The sequence below is a fragment of the Centroberyx affinis genome, unplaced genomic scaffold, assembly GCF_046629955.1.
Source record: "Centroberyx affinis isolate AG114_WGS23_722 - 3 ecotype Tasmania unplaced genomic scaffold, CSIRO-AGI_Caff_v1 ptg001598l_1, whole genome shotgun sequence".
Classification (NCBI taxonomy): Eukaryota; Metazoa; Chordata; class Actinopteri; order Beryciformes; family Berycidae; genus Centroberyx; species Centroberyx affinis.
Window position 1 is genome coordinate 1,043 of NW_027280044.1, and position 16,371 is coordinate 17,413.

At 40.6% G+C, this 16,371-nt stretch overlaps 1 protein-coding gene, 1 long non-coding RNA gene and 10 other non-coding genes across 18 annotated transcripts in view; all 12 read right to left on the bottom strand.

Moving 5' to 3' along the window:
- Positions 1–1,082: 1,082 nt before the first annotated feature.
- Positions 1,083–5,919, bottom strand: LOC139651124 (uncharacterized). Of its 2 annotated transcripts, XR_011695669.1 has the most exons (15): positions 5,903–5,919; positions 5,398–5,442; positions 5,123–5,173; positions 4,898–4,945; positions 4,188–4,230; positions 4,015–4,063; positions 3,791–3,820; positions 3,540–3,581; positions 3,303–3,345; positions 3,061–3,114; positions 2,826–2,875; positions 2,248–2,298; positions 2,034–2,062; positions 1,669–1,732; positions 1,083–1,197 (listed from the first exon to the last, which is right to left on the bottom strand). It is a non-coding gene; the product is annotated as an uncharacterized lncRNA (long non-coding RNA). The 2 variants fall into 2 exon arrangements; XR_011695670.1 differs by lacking the exon at positions 2,248–2,298.
- LOC139651133 (small nucleolar RNA SNORD47) lies at positions 1,521–1,594 on the bottom strand. The gene has a single exon (XR_011695677.1). It is a non-coding gene; the product is annotated as a small nucleolar RNA SNORD47 (small nucleolar RNA).
- Positions 1,809–1,881, bottom strand: LOC139651134 (small nucleolar RNA SNORD47). Its single transcript, XR_011695678.1, has one exon. It is a non-coding gene; the product is annotated as a small nucleolar RNA SNORD47 (small nucleolar RNA).
- LOC139651130 (small nucleolar RNA SNORD78) lies at positions 2,141–2,206 on the bottom strand. Its single transcript, XR_011695674.1, has one exon. It is a non-coding gene; the product is annotated as a small nucleolar RNA SNORD78 (small nucleolar RNA).
- On the bottom strand, positions 3,190–3,268 carry LOC139651128 (small nucleolar RNA snR60/Z15/Z230/Z193/J17). Its single transcript, XR_011695672.1, has one exon. It is a non-coding gene; the product is annotated as a small nucleolar RNA snR60/Z15/Z230/Z193/J17 (small nucleolar RNA).
- LOC139651136 (small nucleolar RNA snR60/Z15/Z230/Z193/J17) lies at positions 3,417–3,498 on the bottom strand. The gene has a single exon (XR_011695680.1). It is a non-coding gene; the product is annotated as a small nucleolar RNA snR60/Z15/Z230/Z193/J17 (small nucleolar RNA).
- LOC139651129 (small nucleolar RNA snR60/Z15/Z230/Z193/J17) lies at positions 3,655–3,733 on the bottom strand. The gene has a single exon (XR_011695673.1). It is a non-coding gene; the product is annotated as a small nucleolar RNA snR60/Z15/Z230/Z193/J17 (small nucleolar RNA).
- Positions 3,889–3,970, bottom strand: LOC139651127 (small nucleolar RNA SNORD79). The gene has a single exon (XR_011695671.1). It is a non-coding gene; the product is annotated as a small nucleolar RNA SNORD79 (small nucleolar RNA).
- Positions 5,012–5,079, bottom strand: LOC139651132 (small nucleolar RNA SNORD75). Its single transcript, XR_011695676.1, has one exon. It is a non-coding gene; the product is annotated as a small nucleolar RNA SNORD75 (small nucleolar RNA).
- LOC139651131 (small nucleolar RNA SNORD75) lies at positions 5,299–5,364 on the bottom strand. The gene has a single exon (XR_011695675.1). It is a non-coding gene; the product is annotated as a small nucleolar RNA SNORD75 (small nucleolar RNA).
- Positions 5,535–5,616, bottom strand: LOC139651135 (small nucleolar RNA SNORD74). Its single transcript, XR_011695679.1, has one exon. It is a non-coding gene; the product is annotated as a small nucleolar RNA SNORD74 (small nucleolar RNA).
- An 803-nt stretch (positions 5,920–6,722) lies between the features above and the next one.
- Positions 6,723–16,371, bottom strand: part of LOC139651122 (oxysterol-binding protein-related protein 9-like) — a 33,589-nt gene continuing 23,940 nt past the window's right edge. For 3 of the 6 annotated variants that reach the window (XM_071527972.1, XM_071527971.1, XM_071527973.1), the window contains 14 exons: positions 15,130–15,234; positions 14,135–14,294; positions 13,465–13,577; positions 12,987–13,105; positions 12,683–12,768; positions 12,288–12,468; positions 11,744–11,828; positions 11,157–11,267; positions 10,994–11,057; positions 10,755–10,895; positions 10,528–10,606; positions 10,207–10,298; positions 9,548–9,683; positions 6,723–9,027 (listed from right to left, as the gene is read on the bottom strand). In XM_071527972.1, coding sequence (XP_071384073.1) covers positions 8,953–9,027; positions 9,548–9,683; positions 10,207–10,298; positions 10,528–10,606; positions 10,755–10,895; positions 10,994–11,057; positions 11,157–11,267; positions 11,744–11,828; positions 12,288–12,468; positions 12,683–12,768; positions 12,987–13,105; positions 13,465–13,577; positions 14,135–14,294; positions 15,130–15,234 — 1,547 coding nt within the window. In that variant the 3' untranslated portion in view covers positions 6,723–8,952. Of the gene's footprint in view, positions 9,028–9,547; positions 9,684–10,206; positions 10,299–10,527; positions 10,607–10,754; positions 10,896–10,993; positions 11,058–11,156; positions 11,268–11,743; positions 11,829–12,257; positions 12,469–12,682; positions 12,769–12,986; positions 13,106–13,464; positions 13,578–14,134; positions 14,295–15,129; positions 15,235–16,371 lie in introns of all 6 variants that reach the window. The other 3 variants (XM_071527970.1, XM_071527968.1, XM_071527974.1) reach the window with 1 other exon arrangement.

Consider the following 16,371-nt stretch of genomic DNA (forward strand, 5'->3'; position numbering starts at 1 on the left):
CATAACTGACTAATTCTTGTATTAAACATTAGTCTATACCTTAATTATGATTGATGGATTAGTAAAAATATTAGTATATGCTTATTTGTGTACCAGTATTGTAAAGTATTACCAAAATAACTACATTTATTACGCTTTTATTTGATGTATAGGTAGCCTAACGTTACATGCATTACATAAAACCGTTGGACAACTCCATCCAATGTGGATCTACTGGATGTCCGTTTTTCGCACTGATTTTTAACCTAATTGCCGATAATTAATAAATAGCTATAATTCATTCCGTTCAGAATAATCTCTTACCTTGCTGGGTAGCATCATCCTGGTTTGGCTGACACTCCCCCTCCCATATATTGCAATAAATATAATTAAAATAGTACGTGGACGCGTTTGAAATGCTGTCGAACTGGAAGAAGTCAGCCTCGGCGGACAAAGCCCAAAGTAGAGGCGCAAACGAGAAGAGAAACATTGGTGAAGCAGCTAGTTTGAGCCCGTCAGATGAAGACTGAACACCTCGTCCCGTCTCAACCCCATTTAAAACCTGGCTGGCTGTTTGCCTACAGTTGCTATCCCTGGGCTGGTCACCAGGAAGCGACTGGACGCTCTCTTACGTCACTTCCCGTCATGGCAACCGGCTCCTGGCACTCAAGGAGGTTCTATGATGTTCTATGGTCTAGGTTCCCGGATCTTTAGTAATTATTGGAACACGCAATTTACATCAAATAAGGCAAATTCGACCAAACAGACATCTCAACGATCTTAAACATGACCAAAAATATATAAATTCATACCCCAGGTTTTCCGCTGGTACACGTACCATGTACTGAATAACTGTTTTGTTTAATCTGGTCTCGTAATACACGTTTACACTACAGCAGTAGCGTGTACTCACGTGCGGGCAAAAATGTGTTGAATTTCTTCCAAAAACTGTAGTTTACCTACTTGGGTCCAGTTGGCTAGAGCAAAAGCCTGTACACTTGATATTACATGATTTGAAACCACTGATGTACTTTGGACCAAACCGTTTGTCAACAAGTTCACTATCAAAAAGACAGTTTAAAAATAATAAACACCACAATAATCTGCTTGAGTATTTTTTTTATTGGCACAATATTTCAAGTTACACTTCAAAAACAGGTTCTTAACAGTCTTGAGTCCTGCCACAGCTCCCGGGCCGCCATCAAGCAAGGACAGGATCTTTGAGAGGGGGAAAGAGAAGATTAGAAACTCTGAGCATAGAAAACACTGCATTGATTACACTATTGGTTCAACTTTTCATTTCAAGGGCCCCTAGATCAAAATAGTTCTGCAGAGCCCCATTTGATAGAGGATTTGTCCATCTGAGATAATGTCTCTGCTGTAGGTGGGGAAAGTCAAACTCAGCTCAGGTCTTGCACACCCTCACTGTACTTTTCGTGAATGAAATTATAGGGAAAAGGAACTATTCCCCTTTGTCTGGGACCCCCAGCACCCTTAAAGGACTGCTGGGGGTCCTTGGTTTGGGAACCCCTAGTCTACACAACCTCAGAATTAATGGAACGGTAAGGAGTATAATCAAGAGATCTCATTTGGCAGAATCATTTCTTCACAGGTTGTTCCAACCCCCCCCCCCCAAAAAAAAAGACAACAATACAGTTTTTCAATCCAGACACCAGGCACAATTCTCACTTTTCATTAGGATAGCCAGGTCTCCTGCGTCTGGTGCACGGCTTCCTCATCCCAACACAGGCAACTTTTGGAGGAAGGAAAAACTACTTTAGGGAACCCAATATTGGAAACCAGAAAACACCATGTTGCATTGACCATACAACCTCAGACAAAAATGGAACGGTAGGGGTATAATCAGAAGAATCATTTGGCAGAATCTTTTCATCACAGGTTGAGAAGGTTTATTCAAAAGGCAGAGTCCAGAAGCCCATTATGGCATCTAATCAGTAATATTACTGCTATTCAGTGATATATTTGTCTTTTCATTTTTCTACAAATGAGCAAGTTCCTGGACTAGCCTCATTTCAATTTGATGAAATGCTTACCAAGATTATGCTTAAGATCCAGCTGTCACCTGAAGATGGGGATAAAGTAAGAAAAATTAAGTTGCAACTACTTTCCAACTGGTCAGAGTGAGATTTGATTTACTAGGTTGCTCAGTAAAAGATAATGTCCACATTGATGTTCAGGTCAGACATTTGTGAAAACATCACTGAACCCATTCATGCTGTGTATGTTGTATTAGTCATGCATTCTCACTTTAGACAATCCCATCTTTCAGTCCATGACTTCCAAACGAAGTCACCACACCTGAAGAGACAGATGGACATGAGAACAGACACGTACACACACTCAGCATCAGGATGACAGTAGAGTACTGACCAGCTCAGCTAGAGCTAATATTACAGACTCCATGGTTTACTCGTCAGTCTTTACTCGTCATCACAGAGGCCAGACTACAGGGATCTAGAAAGGCGTACAACACCAACTGAGATCCCGACTACTGTACATGAGCAGCTCTTCAGACCCAGATGTGGCTGAGATGGAGGGACATTTGGTTGCAAGTAGTGTTGGGTATCAGGGAAACAATTTTTGGTATGACAAGCTTTAAAGTGTTAAACTTCTTGTAGTAAAAATATCAGGATTTTTACTATTTTTGAGAATACACAAGGGGATAGCAGGTAGAAATATTTGTTGCAGAATAGGTGGGATCTTTGTGTTGAAAATTAGTTTTAACTTGTTCTTAGTTTTGGAAACAATTTAAAAAAAACTTATACCCAGCCATACTAGTCATCTGGATCTGAGGCGCTCATGGGGTCAGCCATGTTTATACTCACCATGTTTCTGGAGGCATCTTGTGCATGCGACTCGTCATGGAAGTCCACTCCTGCAAAGCCAACATAAACTTCAGTTTCATCTTACACACTCAAGAATTTACAGTTTACACCAGCTAGACAATCCAGATCAGAATGAATGACTTAATTCCTCAACTGGATCAGCGACCTGATTCAAAATCATCACATCTGATTGTCATCGATGCATAATGGTGTTAATCAGGGACATGATACCTACCCATATCAACTGTATTGTGATATAGTCAGTCCATGTTTTGATCACATTGGAATCCTGTATTGGGGAGAAGAAAAAAAAGTAGATGTCAGGATGGATAAATTGATAATGAGCCATCTGTAGCATTCAAGACTGATACATCAGCTAGGAGCGAAAGACATTGATCTTCGTCATGGTTATCGGTTGAACTATGCGATCATCATTGTATCAAGTCTTAACAAAAACCTTAATGTGCAAAGTCTCACCGTTTCAGGGATGTGTGATTCTCCATCAGCAAGTTGTACACATCTGGGAGGAGGAAAAAAACCCAACTTAAGTTTCCATGTTTTAAATACTGAAGGGCCAAAGGGCAATTTAGGTCGATACATCAGCTAGGAGCGAAAGACAAATTTATCTTCTTCACAGATTATCTGCTGAACTATGCGGTCATCATTGTATCACGCGTCATCAAAACCTTGCACTAAAAAACATCTTTCACTCACCTTCAATTTCCCTTCTTTTGTACTAGTCAGCCATTTCTGTTTCTGAAATGGACGAGGAAGAAAAAAAAAGTTAGGAATTTTTCCAAAAACCAAGTGGCCTGACAGGTTGTTGAAGCCGATACATCAGCTAGGAGCGAAAGACATTGATCTTCGTCATGGTTATCGGTTGAACTATGCGATCATCATTGTATCGGGGAGAAAATAGTTTTTTTTAATAGGTTAACGCATCTTAGCACAAAGTCGCAACTCACCTGCAACTGATCCAAGAAGATGGAGACAATCTGTAAGTTAATGTCAAAGCATTAATTTAGGCCAGACAATGTGCAAATGGCATACGTTTTGCAGTTTGCACTGTATCAGTATAAAGTCATCTTTCATTCTTTTTCAGAGAGATTCCCATTGTTTTTAAAACAAGATCATCATTAACAGTGTGAATGTGATTGTGTACATTGAACAAATAATTTGGGTCCATTACCTGTTCTGGATGTTGGGGTTAATGGTTGAGTCCAGCAATTTGAGAGCATCTGTAGAAATGACAAACAAAACATGAGAAATCAAGTCAAGGCTGTGGAACAAATGAAAGCCTTTATTCTACTGCTTCCTTACAGGCATTCAGCAATGAGCCTTCACAAGACTGCAGTTCCTTACCTGGAGACCAGACAGCAGTGCGCTGGCAGGAAGCCATCACCAACTGCAAAGGAAAAACCAATACATTAGTTAAGCACTTAAAGTCATTTAACTTCAGGACTGTTTCAAGTGATCTGTGCCTCAGAAAATGCAAAAGGTGGTTGCAGTTTCGTCATCCTGTCTTGTCAAGAGTAGCAAATAGGGTCATCACAGCAGCACAGGCATCATGTGCAGATGAACTGCCATGTCAAGGGGAATGTCACCCATTTTAAAAACTCATGCTATTCCTGTGCCCAAGGACTGTTCATCCAGTACTTGTGAAGATGCACCATTCTTTCCTAAAGCTAGAAACTGGAGAAGCCTGATTCATCCCATTTGTGATTCAGGATGTAAATTCTCACAATGCGCCATTGAGAATGAATGGAAAATGACTTAGTGGACAATAAGATTTGAGATAGAGTTCTTGCACACAAATGGTTTAAATTCTGGTTTATGTTTGTTAATATGAAAATATTAACTTATACTTTAGTGTGATTTAGCATCTTATGGCTCCACTAAGTCAGCACCATATTTTACATCTCGGTGACATCACATTCAAAGGCCATCTGATTTCTAACTGTAGGAAAGACTGGTCCCAGTTCAGACTGTCCTCGAGCACAGAAAAACACCCAAATTCTTCAAACGGCAATATTCCCCGTTAAGGAAAACTTGTAACTGATGACTTGTCTTACCTCTGTCAGTCTTAGGTCTTTCATTGTGTTTTTCTGCATCTCAGATACCTGTTGAGAAACAGATTTTAGTACAGTGATACTTTTGAGTTTAACATGCTTAGTTGGGAACAGGGAAGTCTCAGTGTTTAATTACTCAGAAATCACTTCTGTCCACTACTCTTATACATGAATCATCATCGACTTCCAGTCAGATTGAACATGGATTCATTGGTAAATGCTGCTTACCCATCAGGATTTGTGATGACTTCACAGACAGCAACAAACAGCAAGTTTAACCTGATGAGAGGAAACACTTCAGTCATGCAGTTCTGAAACATTGCTCAACTGAAATAATGGCGCATGGCACCATGTTTAAAAAAAAAAAAAAAAAGTTCAGGCTTTACTCATACATCTTAGTTACCAGCCTCAGTGAAGAAGTCTCAGAAATCACTTCTGTCCACTACTCTTATAATGAAACATCATCAGCTGTATAAAGTAAAAAATATACAATGTGTCCTTACCAATTGTTGAAGTCCAGCTTGACTTTAGAGATCTCATCAATGGGCCTAAAAACAAGATGAGCCATACATTTGTTAATCCTTTCCCCCAGTTGAGTGTTTTACAAGTTGAGTTTTGAGTTGACACTGGATGTTATTTTCCCATGCAGTCAGAAAGGTTGGCGTTTCCTCAATTTAACTCAGATGTCCCTACCAACACTTATTTCATCATTAATGCATGGGATAATCTGCAATGCAATGACGCCTGTGGTTGAAAATGACTGGATTAGCTTGTGGCTAGTTCGTTAGCCTCCCAGCATGTGCTGTGGGACACGTGGTGCAGGTCAGGCCTGCTGCTACAGAACAAGTCTTTTTTCCAGCTAGCAGGCAAACATTTTAAAAAGCAGCAGCAGTAAAAGCACAGCAGAGTAAACACGTAAACCACAAGACAAAAACAAAGTTAACAGTTGAATACCGGTAGCCGGCCTACAATAGGTTTGAAGCCATGATGTTAGGACAGTGTAGTTACCTGCGACACAAGAGCGAGGAGAGTGAGGAAAGGAAAAGGGTGGAAGTTCTTTATATAAGGCATGCCGCACAGGCTTGTGGGAAAAAGGGACAACTAGCGCCCCTGCTGGTTGCATGCAAAACCTCCTTCGCTTGCATGGCTCCGTTCCTGAAAAACACAAAAAAACACATGCATTTTCCAACTCACAAATACAAAAAACGTGAATAAATAACTCCTTGTTATTATAACTCCGTGTTATTTCCCATAATACCCGTTTTCAAATGACAAAAGCAATACACTATAATTAGGTTCACTGCAATGAAACGTAACGCTCAACTTTGTCTTATGCAGCAAGTAAGTGATTACAATCAAAAAAGGAACACTATTTTATATAGAAATGTATGGGTATAGTCGTAGATTTCCCTCTGAATAAATACTACGGAAACTCAACATTGTGAAATGGTTCAATTGTAAAAAATAAAATGATTCACAAACCCAAAGTCAGTTCTGTAAATCTAGAAACAGGATTGCACCCCACATTTTGTTAGTAGTCATGTTTTTTTGTCACGGAGCTTGGAATATAATCATCAGACAAGACAAGAGACAAGATGACTTTTACCTCCCCATCTCTAGATTGCATGCAACTTGAGCATGTCAGGTTATTAATCAACCAAATTTTAGCTCAACTAATCACTTGTGAACAGTTCAGTATGGGGTGTATTAAATCAGCAGGCTACAACTTTTCCCAACTAAATGAATTTTCTGACACCAAGTAGCCTTTCTATGACTGGATCTTCTTCTGAAAGGACCATCACAAAAACTCTCAGGAATAAACTCATGGAGATTTAATATTATGCATCAATAAACAGGAGAGTCTGATACAATCAATGGTTATGATCAGAATGAAATAAAAAATACATTTGTTTTGATTGCTCTCTATTAAGCGATACTGAGTGATACTGAAATGTATGGCAAGGCCTCAATTCAATATAATTTACAAAGACATAACATGGAGAAAAAAGTAAAATGGCTCCGAGATTTGTATAACCTCTGCAAATTTCAATTGGCTTATTCCCAAACAGAGTTATCTACTTTAGAGGATGAAATTCAACTGTTGCAACTGAGTACAATGAGCATGTTGAGATTTTCACCAAAGGTTTTCGTTTCGTAATATGCTTCTGTCTTTATCGATCCCTTCACCAGGTCTAATTATTTTATTTATAGAGACTCAAACGTCTTTTCATATTCATTTAAATCTAGCAACTTACTTTTCATACCGGCCAAATATCTAGGAGAGGCGATGAACAAATCTTTATTTAACAAGTCAAAGATAACAGGACACTGAAGTGAGTTCAGCACAGTGCTGCGAAATCTCATTCTTGGGCATCATCAGGTGAAAAAGTCAACATTTTCTTTTAGTAACTCATCCCAATATCTCTGCATTAAGATTTAACCTATGTAGCTGTGAATGAGAGAATGAATGAAAGATGGTTTAAACAGGCAGAGGTGTACAGTAAATATTGCCCTCTATGTGTTTCTTATATTGAAAAACATTATAGGACACAGGCTAACATGGCAGCAGACTGGACCGACAAAACACAATTTGGACTCTAGCAGCACTCTACGAAACAGCAGCTGTGTCTCCAAAGTGCGCCCTTGTCTCCTTGTCTCCTCGTCTCCTCTCTCCTCGCCCGCTCACAGCACAACAGTGAACATGAGCTGAAGGAGAGAGGGAATCCCATCTGGCATCAGTGAGGTCTGAGAGGAGACGAGGACAGACAAAAAGGGACAAAAGGGAGACTTTGCAGACTCACTCCTAGCCTTACGTCCTCGCCATCAGATGATCCAGAAAGACAAAAATAAGTTAACAATCATTTTGTTCATAAATGCCTTCAGGTGAAACATTTCCAGACTATTAATTGTTGTCCTCTTGCCCATAAGGACCATGTCCAGATGAAAGCCCCTTTAGCCTTCTCTCTAAACTTTTTGGCCATCTTACTTAAAAGCGTAGTGGATACCCAAATTTATCCTGTGACAGGCAATGTGAAATCATCTCTAAATTGCATATATTAAATAAATCTATCACTACTCTCCCAATCTATGTGTTTAGAGGCTATGGGGTATGCAGGGCTTCCTTCTGGACAGCACTTTGGACACAAAGAGGATGGTGAGGGATCAAATAGGTGGCAGAGGCAAAGTTAAAACTTGAAATGGGAACAGAATGTCAAAAGGGAAAATGGAATGATTCCTAAAGATGTTAAGCCATCAAGTTCATATCCTCAAATATTTTAAACTATTGCCAGAATGAAAAAATAAACAAAAAAAAAAGAGCAATGAAAATAAAAAAAGAGAAGAATATATATTTATATATCCATCATATGTATATCTATATATAAACAACAGTTGTAACTAGTTGTAGGCAAGCCGAGAGTTTCTCCCCCGCCCCTCTGTGATTCTTCCGTTCCACCGGTATAAGGCTGTCAGACTCTTGGAGGGGACAGCAGCTTCCTTTCCTCAGTCACCAGATTCCCTGAGATGTAGAGCGCTGTTTTGTTTGTCAAGGTTTATTTGATCTGAACACCATCACCTCCCCTCCAAAAAAAAAAAAAAAAACCCAAAACATCTGTAGGAAACAAGAAACGAGAGCTGCTTGGGGTCCTGTGGCACTGCTGAAGGGTGCGGCGGTGAAGTTTGACGGACAGAGTGGAGAGACGGGACGCACCTCCGCTCCGCACTGCTCAGTCTCATGGAGGGGGGTTGGAGGGGTGGAGGGGTGGCGGTGGCGGTGGAAGTGAGGTTGGCCAAATAAGGGGAGGAGCTTTACTAATTTTCATTTTACATCTTAGATGTTTTTCCATTGATTTCATTCAATTCAATATTGTTTTACTGTCAAAATGCAAAGCTGTGTACATATTCAATCATCAGTCAGTCATTCCAAGGCTTGGATAAGAAGTGGTTTTGCAAAAGAGTTCTTATGAAGACTCTGTGTTGTGTGTGCATGTATTTATATGCGTGTGTGTATGTGTGTATCAGAGTGTGTGTGTGTGTGTATCAGAGTGTGTGTCGTCTTCTCAGTGCCTCTGTGAAACTATTCTCTTTAATAGAGGCTCGTCGTAGACCCAGCACTCCCCATCCTCATGGAACAGCTGGAGAAAGACACAAGCAGTAACGGTTACTACAATCCAAAAAGTACTACATCCTATTATTCATTTAAGGTGAACAAATACATTCAAATTGATCCTAAAATAAAATCACAACACTATCTAATGTTTCCAACCTAGTATCTAGTCTTGATCTCTGCCTACTACTGAAATAGATGATTTGGATTTGTCTGATTTCACACAAGTATGGAGTGAGCTCCTGTATTTGGCCACCAACACACTGTTTTGCCTTCATACTCATTATTTTGAATGTAAATGACACAGTGATAATGAGGATTGAGTGCAGATTGTCAGTAATTGTTAGTAATTTCTGCTCTTGTTCCCCCATTTCATTTTAGACTTTTAGTATGTAGTCAAAATATTCTTGCAGTGCAATGATTTCATACAGTCATTTTACATCCAAAAGATAAGAATACAAAGCGTGTTACAAAGTGTGCTAATGTCCAAATACTTATGGAGCTTGTTGTATTTTATCATACAATGTGTATGTTTTTTGTGGCCTCACCCTGGTCTCCCACTGCTGCTCGTTCTCCTTCCTCTCTCGGGCTTCGGCTCTCTGTTTCTCCTCCAGCCGGTGTTTGGCTTCTGTTGCTGAGTCGATGTCCTTCAGCTTCAGGTTCAACGTCACGTCTCTCCACAGTCTGATGGGTCAAGGGTTTAAAGTCAAATACACAAACAGAGAGATTCCTTTCAGGGAATGTGGGCCTGTGCAAGAGTGAAAACCTCTACAAGTGCACTCACTTGATTATTTGTGAAATGAACCATGTGGCAGAATCAGTGGGGTGCGTTTGGCTTCAGATTAAATTCAGAGGGACTCCAGTGTAGCTTTCTGTGATATGCTAGTATTTTTTATTATATTTTTATATTTTTTAACACATATGTAGGGTTGAAAACCCCAAAATGGGTTTATAGTGTTAACATAAATTTTACAGTAGTAACATTATAAAAACACTTCTTCTGGTCATCTAAACAGAAGGGGAGACACATTGTGCACTGTAGCAGATTAATTAGATTATACTGAGGTTGCAGATAGACAAATATGAATAGGATAGAATGAATGAGATTATACTGGAGTCAATAATTGGTCAAATTTGTATTGCTGAATGAAGTGAGCTTTCACACTCCTATGGATATGAGTTACCAAGAGAGGTTTTTATTTCTCACCTGCGGGACTCGTACTCCAGCTGGTCTTCCAGCTTCCTAACCTTCTTCTTAATGATGCCCATCTTCTTAGTGTCTATGAACAGTGTGTTCTCCTGCAGGTAAAAAAAACCCATAGCATTATTATCACATGGCACAATATTTAGCAAACGCTTTTTCCCACAGCAGCAAATGCTCTGTGTATTGAATGTCTAAATTTTATTCTGGTTCAACCAAGTAAATAAATGATTATCAATTAGCGCTCAGTGAGGATGCTTTGATTTTATATGTGCTAAAAGCAAAACAAAACTAAATGAAATCCAGTCAATTTAAAACTGAACTCACTCCACTTGCCCACTTGGCGTACATCACTCCGTTCCATTCCCCTTCAATGGAGCAGAAAGACTTCTTATCATTAGGTGGACTGCAAAAAGAGACAGAAAAAATGGATTATGCTTTCCTTTGTAGCACCAAGCTCATCCTTTGTTCACTCTGGCACAGCAGGGACTGTTATCATTAAAAGTCTACAAATTATAACATGAATCATGCTGCAATCATCATTTTCCTCTTACAAAATCTCAGCGGTGATCCTGTGCTTCTTGCCTCCATAGAAAGGCTTTGTGTGGAACACAATGTTGGCACTGTAGCCCGACTTGGAGCAGGAGATGCTGCACTCTCCACCCAGCTCCACCCATGGCACCGTCAGGATTGACCTGCACACACAGGCTCAGGTCTGAGTAAAGGATTTCATGATGACCAGACAGACGCATTTAGTGATGACAAAGACAGGCAGGGATGCAACAACACGTACCTGCCATATCCGTTAGGGAAGGTGAGGATGTAATGTTCGTCATGCTCCAAACACGACACACAGCCTAGATCACAACCAGCAGATAATTATTAGAAAAACATGTAGTGGTGACTAATGAGTGTGTAAAAATGTATATTGTGTGTGAGGCAGTGCTTTGCCATACCTTGGCCAATATTGTGGACGCCTATAGACATCCCTAGGAACTTGGACTTAGTCCAGATGTGAGCGTTGAATTGGATCTTCCTACTTAAACACTCTGCATAGAATGCAGAAACTAGAGAAGGAAGAGAGGAAATGATGAAGAGTTGGTGAAAAAAAAAAAAAAAGGTGTCAACTTCTCAGTGATAGTCCAGAAAATCAAATAAACCAAGCAACCTCAAGCATTACATCATCAGCTAGTATCAGAAAAATTCAGTCAAATGATTTCTGAAACTACTGGTAAAATAAACATACTCTAACCCCACAAACTAAATTTGGCCTTCCATAACCATTTTTTTGGCCCTGAGGAATGAATTTGCAATAACCTACTTATTACAAGACATATTAACAAACACAATGATGACAAAAGACCTAAGAAATGAATTCCTACTTGTTACATCTCTAAAAAAAAATAAATCAGTGTCCGCTTCACTTTTCTTGACCCTCCATCCATGACGCCTTTCAGCCCTTGGGCCTCCATGTCAAAAAGTTTCTCCACTCCTGTCAAATCCCTCAGCTGGGGCTACAACATAAATAAGGTGAGACACTCACTGGGTGGGTGGTGGGAGACCTGCTCTGCTACAAAACACACACTGTGGGATGAAGACCATGGCACTGGACCTTCTGATACTGTCTCCTGGAAGGGCAGAAGAGAGGAAGGGGATGGAGGTGGCAGTAACAAGAGAATAGATGAGGGTTAAATATTTCCATGTTATAATACTACAACATGTGCATAACATGTTCTATCATTATAATGGAGATGAATACAATATTATTTTAGCCATGAAGGGTAAGGAGAAAGGGCCAAGGGTTCCCTAAGAGGCAAAATACTAGAAAAATACACAGAGGAACCACTTCTAATGCAAAAAGACATTTGTTCAATCCAATGGATGCAAAGATACAACCACACTTTACACCGCAATATAATCTTAGAAACTGTTAGCTTGAATAAAAAGTGGTTTCCTTCTCCTTCTTTGTCAATATTAATATGCCATAAAGGCAGCATGAACTAAAGAACATGACATTGTGCTGATCGTAAATAAATCAAGAAGACAATGGTCCTGACCGTTTCAGCCACAGCGTCCTGCCGCCTCGCCGTGTGCGGGGAAGGCTCCTCCGTCTCGGTGGGCAGGTCCCAGTGGCAGTAGAAGACTTCTCCCAGGATGGGGTTGTAGGGTTTCTTGGCCACGGAGCCTTTCCTCCCCGCATGGAAGGCCGACAGGTACCACTTCACCACCTGAACCATGCGCTCCCGCGGCTCTGGCTGCTCAGCGATGCTAGTGGAAGTCATACGAATGAGTCAGTTTTTTGAACTTTCAATATCTTATAATATGAGTAGACATGGGTTAAATAGTAGCTGCAAATAGAGTTTGTTTTAAACAGTGTATTTATTTCTAATGTTATTTTTAGTATTTAGCATTCTAAACATGTATATAGTTCAGATTAAATCAGGATAAATTGCAATGAATAAGAGAGTTGTTTAAATAGTACCTGACGAATAAGTCGGGATGTGCAAAGAAGTCTGCATACATTTCTAACAAAGACCTCCTTTCTAGGATGAAGGTAGGGAGGACCACCTGTGAAACAGACAAATCGTGATTGTGTGGGTTGCTCAAAAGAGACTGCTCACACAGACACAGTTACTGAGTAGAAAGAGGGAGGACAGCAACAGCGAGAGAGAGGCAGAGCAGAGATAGAAATCAAAGAATGCAGACACTCAGACTGGAGTCCAGCAGACAGACAGACAGAGAGTGAGACAGGCAGACGCATGGTTACATCGGTCAGGAGCCTTTACCTTAGTGAGGTCCATGCCCAGCCGGACCTGGGACAGCAGATGCATGATAACGCTCTTGTGCTCCTCCACCGACTCCCCCTCACCTTCATCATCGCGGTCGTCATGGCTATCAAACTGGTCTGAAAACAGCAGCAGACAGCAAGTCTCATATTACTGTAACAACATTATGCTCACACCCTACCTTTGCCACGTGTTAAATATCACTTTTCATAGTACTTTTGACTCTTGGTAAGCTTTTCCCTCTGTGCAATAATTTTTGAATGTAGGTAAACTATGAAGTTGATGCAGTGCCAATGGTACACCTTTTAATGAGAACTTAGTGGTGTGATAACTGTCGCCAACTCCTACTACTTCAGCAGAAAACAGCTTCAACTTAGTGTGTGTTTGTTATAGTTATCAAAAAGGCAAAGCAACAGCTGTGGGGCAAAAACAGTCGTAGCAAAAAGAAAAAAAGTAGGAGTGTGTGTGTGTGTTTTACCTGCATCAGTGGTGCCGTTGGACATGGAAGAGTTGAGGGACTCATTGGTGTCGGGTCGTTTCAGTGCCGTGTCTTCATCACCGAGGGGCAAAGCTGCTGGAGGCCCTGAGGGACTGAGAGCACGAGGAAGAGAAACAGAGTGGAGGAGAGGAGAGGAGAGGAGGCAGGAAGCAGGAGGGATAAGGAAAAAAAATAGACATTTCATAAGCAATTTTGTTGCAAGCTTGTCATGGACTAGAGCGGCTTATCCTGCTCGTTTTTTTACTCGCTCTATGCAGCAGTTTCCCGCTGGTGCTAAACACTGTAATTACAGAGTGTTGCTTTCAAGCTATGAAGCAATAGATTCACTCTATGCGGCGTTGCAGGGATGCAGTGTGTGAGTGAGGTGATGCTGTAGTAACTCTGTAAGTATAGCATCACCCTCCAATGCTGCACTCACTGCACTCACTCTATGCAGTAGTGCAGGGAGGTGTTGCTATACTCACTCTATGCAGTATTACACGGAGGTGATACGATACTCACTCTATGCAGTAGTGCAGGGAGGTGATACTGTACTCACTCTATGCAGTACTGCTGGGAGATTATATTATACTCACTCTATGCAGTATTGCAGGGAGGTGATACTGTACTCACTCTTTGCAGTACTGCTGGGAGATGATATTATACTCACTCTATGCAGTGTTTGGGGGAAGTGCTGCTCTGGTAGAACTCGTCAGCGTCGTAGAACTCGTCCTCACTGGAGGAATAGGAGAAGTCTGGCACCGAGTGGGAGGGGAGGGGGATGTGGGCCGGGGAGGCAACACCACTGCTGGGGCCTGACGGGCCGCTCCCTGACGGGGGGGAAGAGACAGAGAGGAAGGGGTTAAAATATGAACACTGCACGGGTAACACTGTACTGACGCGCAATTTCTGCAATCAAGCAAATTCACAACATAGGGCTTCCTGATTCACACAGTAATTGAGTCATACTGAAACAAATCACATCATCAAACGGAGCACTCTGGTTTCTGAGGGCGCAGTACAGCAGCCTTCTCTCATACAGTAACATTAAGTCGTCTTTAACATGGTGACGGGCTCCTCTGCAGTGCATATTGACAGTGCTCCCCGGCAGCCAGCCCGCCTCCTTAGTGCACAGCACAGCATTTTAATACTGCTGCCTCAGCAGAGAGACAAACACGCAGGAAGCTCAGCCTTTCCTTGCGTTTTTACTCGGCTGTTTAATTTACTTTGTTTTTATGGACACTGCTTGCCGGGCTGGAGAAGTGCTATACAAATTAAGTTATTATTATTACTTTTCTTCTTGTTGCTAGGTTTATATTCCCTTAGCTTCATGTGGCTTGTAAATAAGAATATTTAACAAGGAATACTGACACACTGACAAGGATACACACTGTTCTTTCACCAAATTATGTTTCATTCAAACCTTCTACCAGTTAAAACTCCAGTTTTTGCTGCAGAATGCGTGTTAAAGTCACATATTTGCCCTTTGTAATACAAGTACCAAATTTTGCATAAACCTAAAATAGATCAAGAGAAAGATGTTTAGCTACTGAGCAACAGTGCCTGTGTGCCAAATCAGGAAAATAACCACACTTCATAATATTGATTTTAAAAGCAGTCCAGTGCTACGATATGACTGGCTGCCGGAGTGAAGTGACCTTTCACCTGTGCTGTTGGGCGTCGGGGTCTGCAGACTGCCCATCACCGTGACGACGGGACCCACGGGTAGCGTGGAGGGTCGTTGGTCTGATTTACACACCTGAGAACCGTCTGTGGAGGGAAGAGGAGAGAAGGCGAGTCAGCACCAAGGCCTCCAAATTGAGCTAAATCACATTACAATCAGCCTAACAGCCTGAGCTCCATGAAGCTCAGCCTGAGAAAATGATCATGGATATTAGACGCCTGGACTGTGAATGGGATTACACAGTCCATTAAGAAACAGACTGAAATTAGATTGGCCTACTTTGCAGTGTTAATTTTCACCACATTTTAAAATAAGGTCATAGTCCTTTGACAAAAATAGCCTTTAAATCTAGTCAGATTTTAGTCATGGCACGTTGATTAATTTTACTGAATTTTTTCACTGACTAAAATAGCTTAATACAATTACATTATAGTTGACGAAAATACATCCATTTCAACAGTCCATCCTTAGAATAGAAGTAGTGTAGATTACACTGCAACATTTTAACATTTTCCTCTTTTTCTGTTTATGAAACTATACTCAACCAAAATGAAACACTGTCATTTTTCTGTGAGAATAATCTAAATAGCTTTACCTGGATCAATATACTTAACACTGAAACACTGAAAGAAAAAACCCTAAACGGAAAAAAATCTGCTCCAAGCACAGATACTTAAGATAAGAGGATATAAGTCTTAACATCTTCTTCTTTTCATTTTGTCATGTTTTCATCAATGCTAGAATGAAATAAACTGATTTCATATATATCGTCATGGAACAGAATATTTACTCGTCATAGTCTTTGCTGATGAAATTGCAAAAAGCATTCGTCAACAAGCATCTCAGACATTAATTTTGTGAGGAGATGAACACTGCTATATTGAGAGTGGATACTCTCAATATAGCAGGAAATTGGGGATGACCTACGATATGAACACCAGGGGGAGCTGTTGCCACCATTAAGCAGAACAGAAAACTCTTCCATGACCCCTTTTCAAATTTCCATGACCAAATTTGATGAGACTGAATTAAAAGTTAACAACCATCAACTACACTAACTTTAAGCATTAGTTTGTTTTTCACTTTAAAATCAAGGATTATTCTATTATTTTAACTTCAGTCAGCAGCCAACAATATTTTTTCCTCCAACAGGTCTAGACTGTTTTGGAGCCAGACAGTTTTTTGTCACATTTGACGATCTTCCAAGAAAACAAATGACTTCA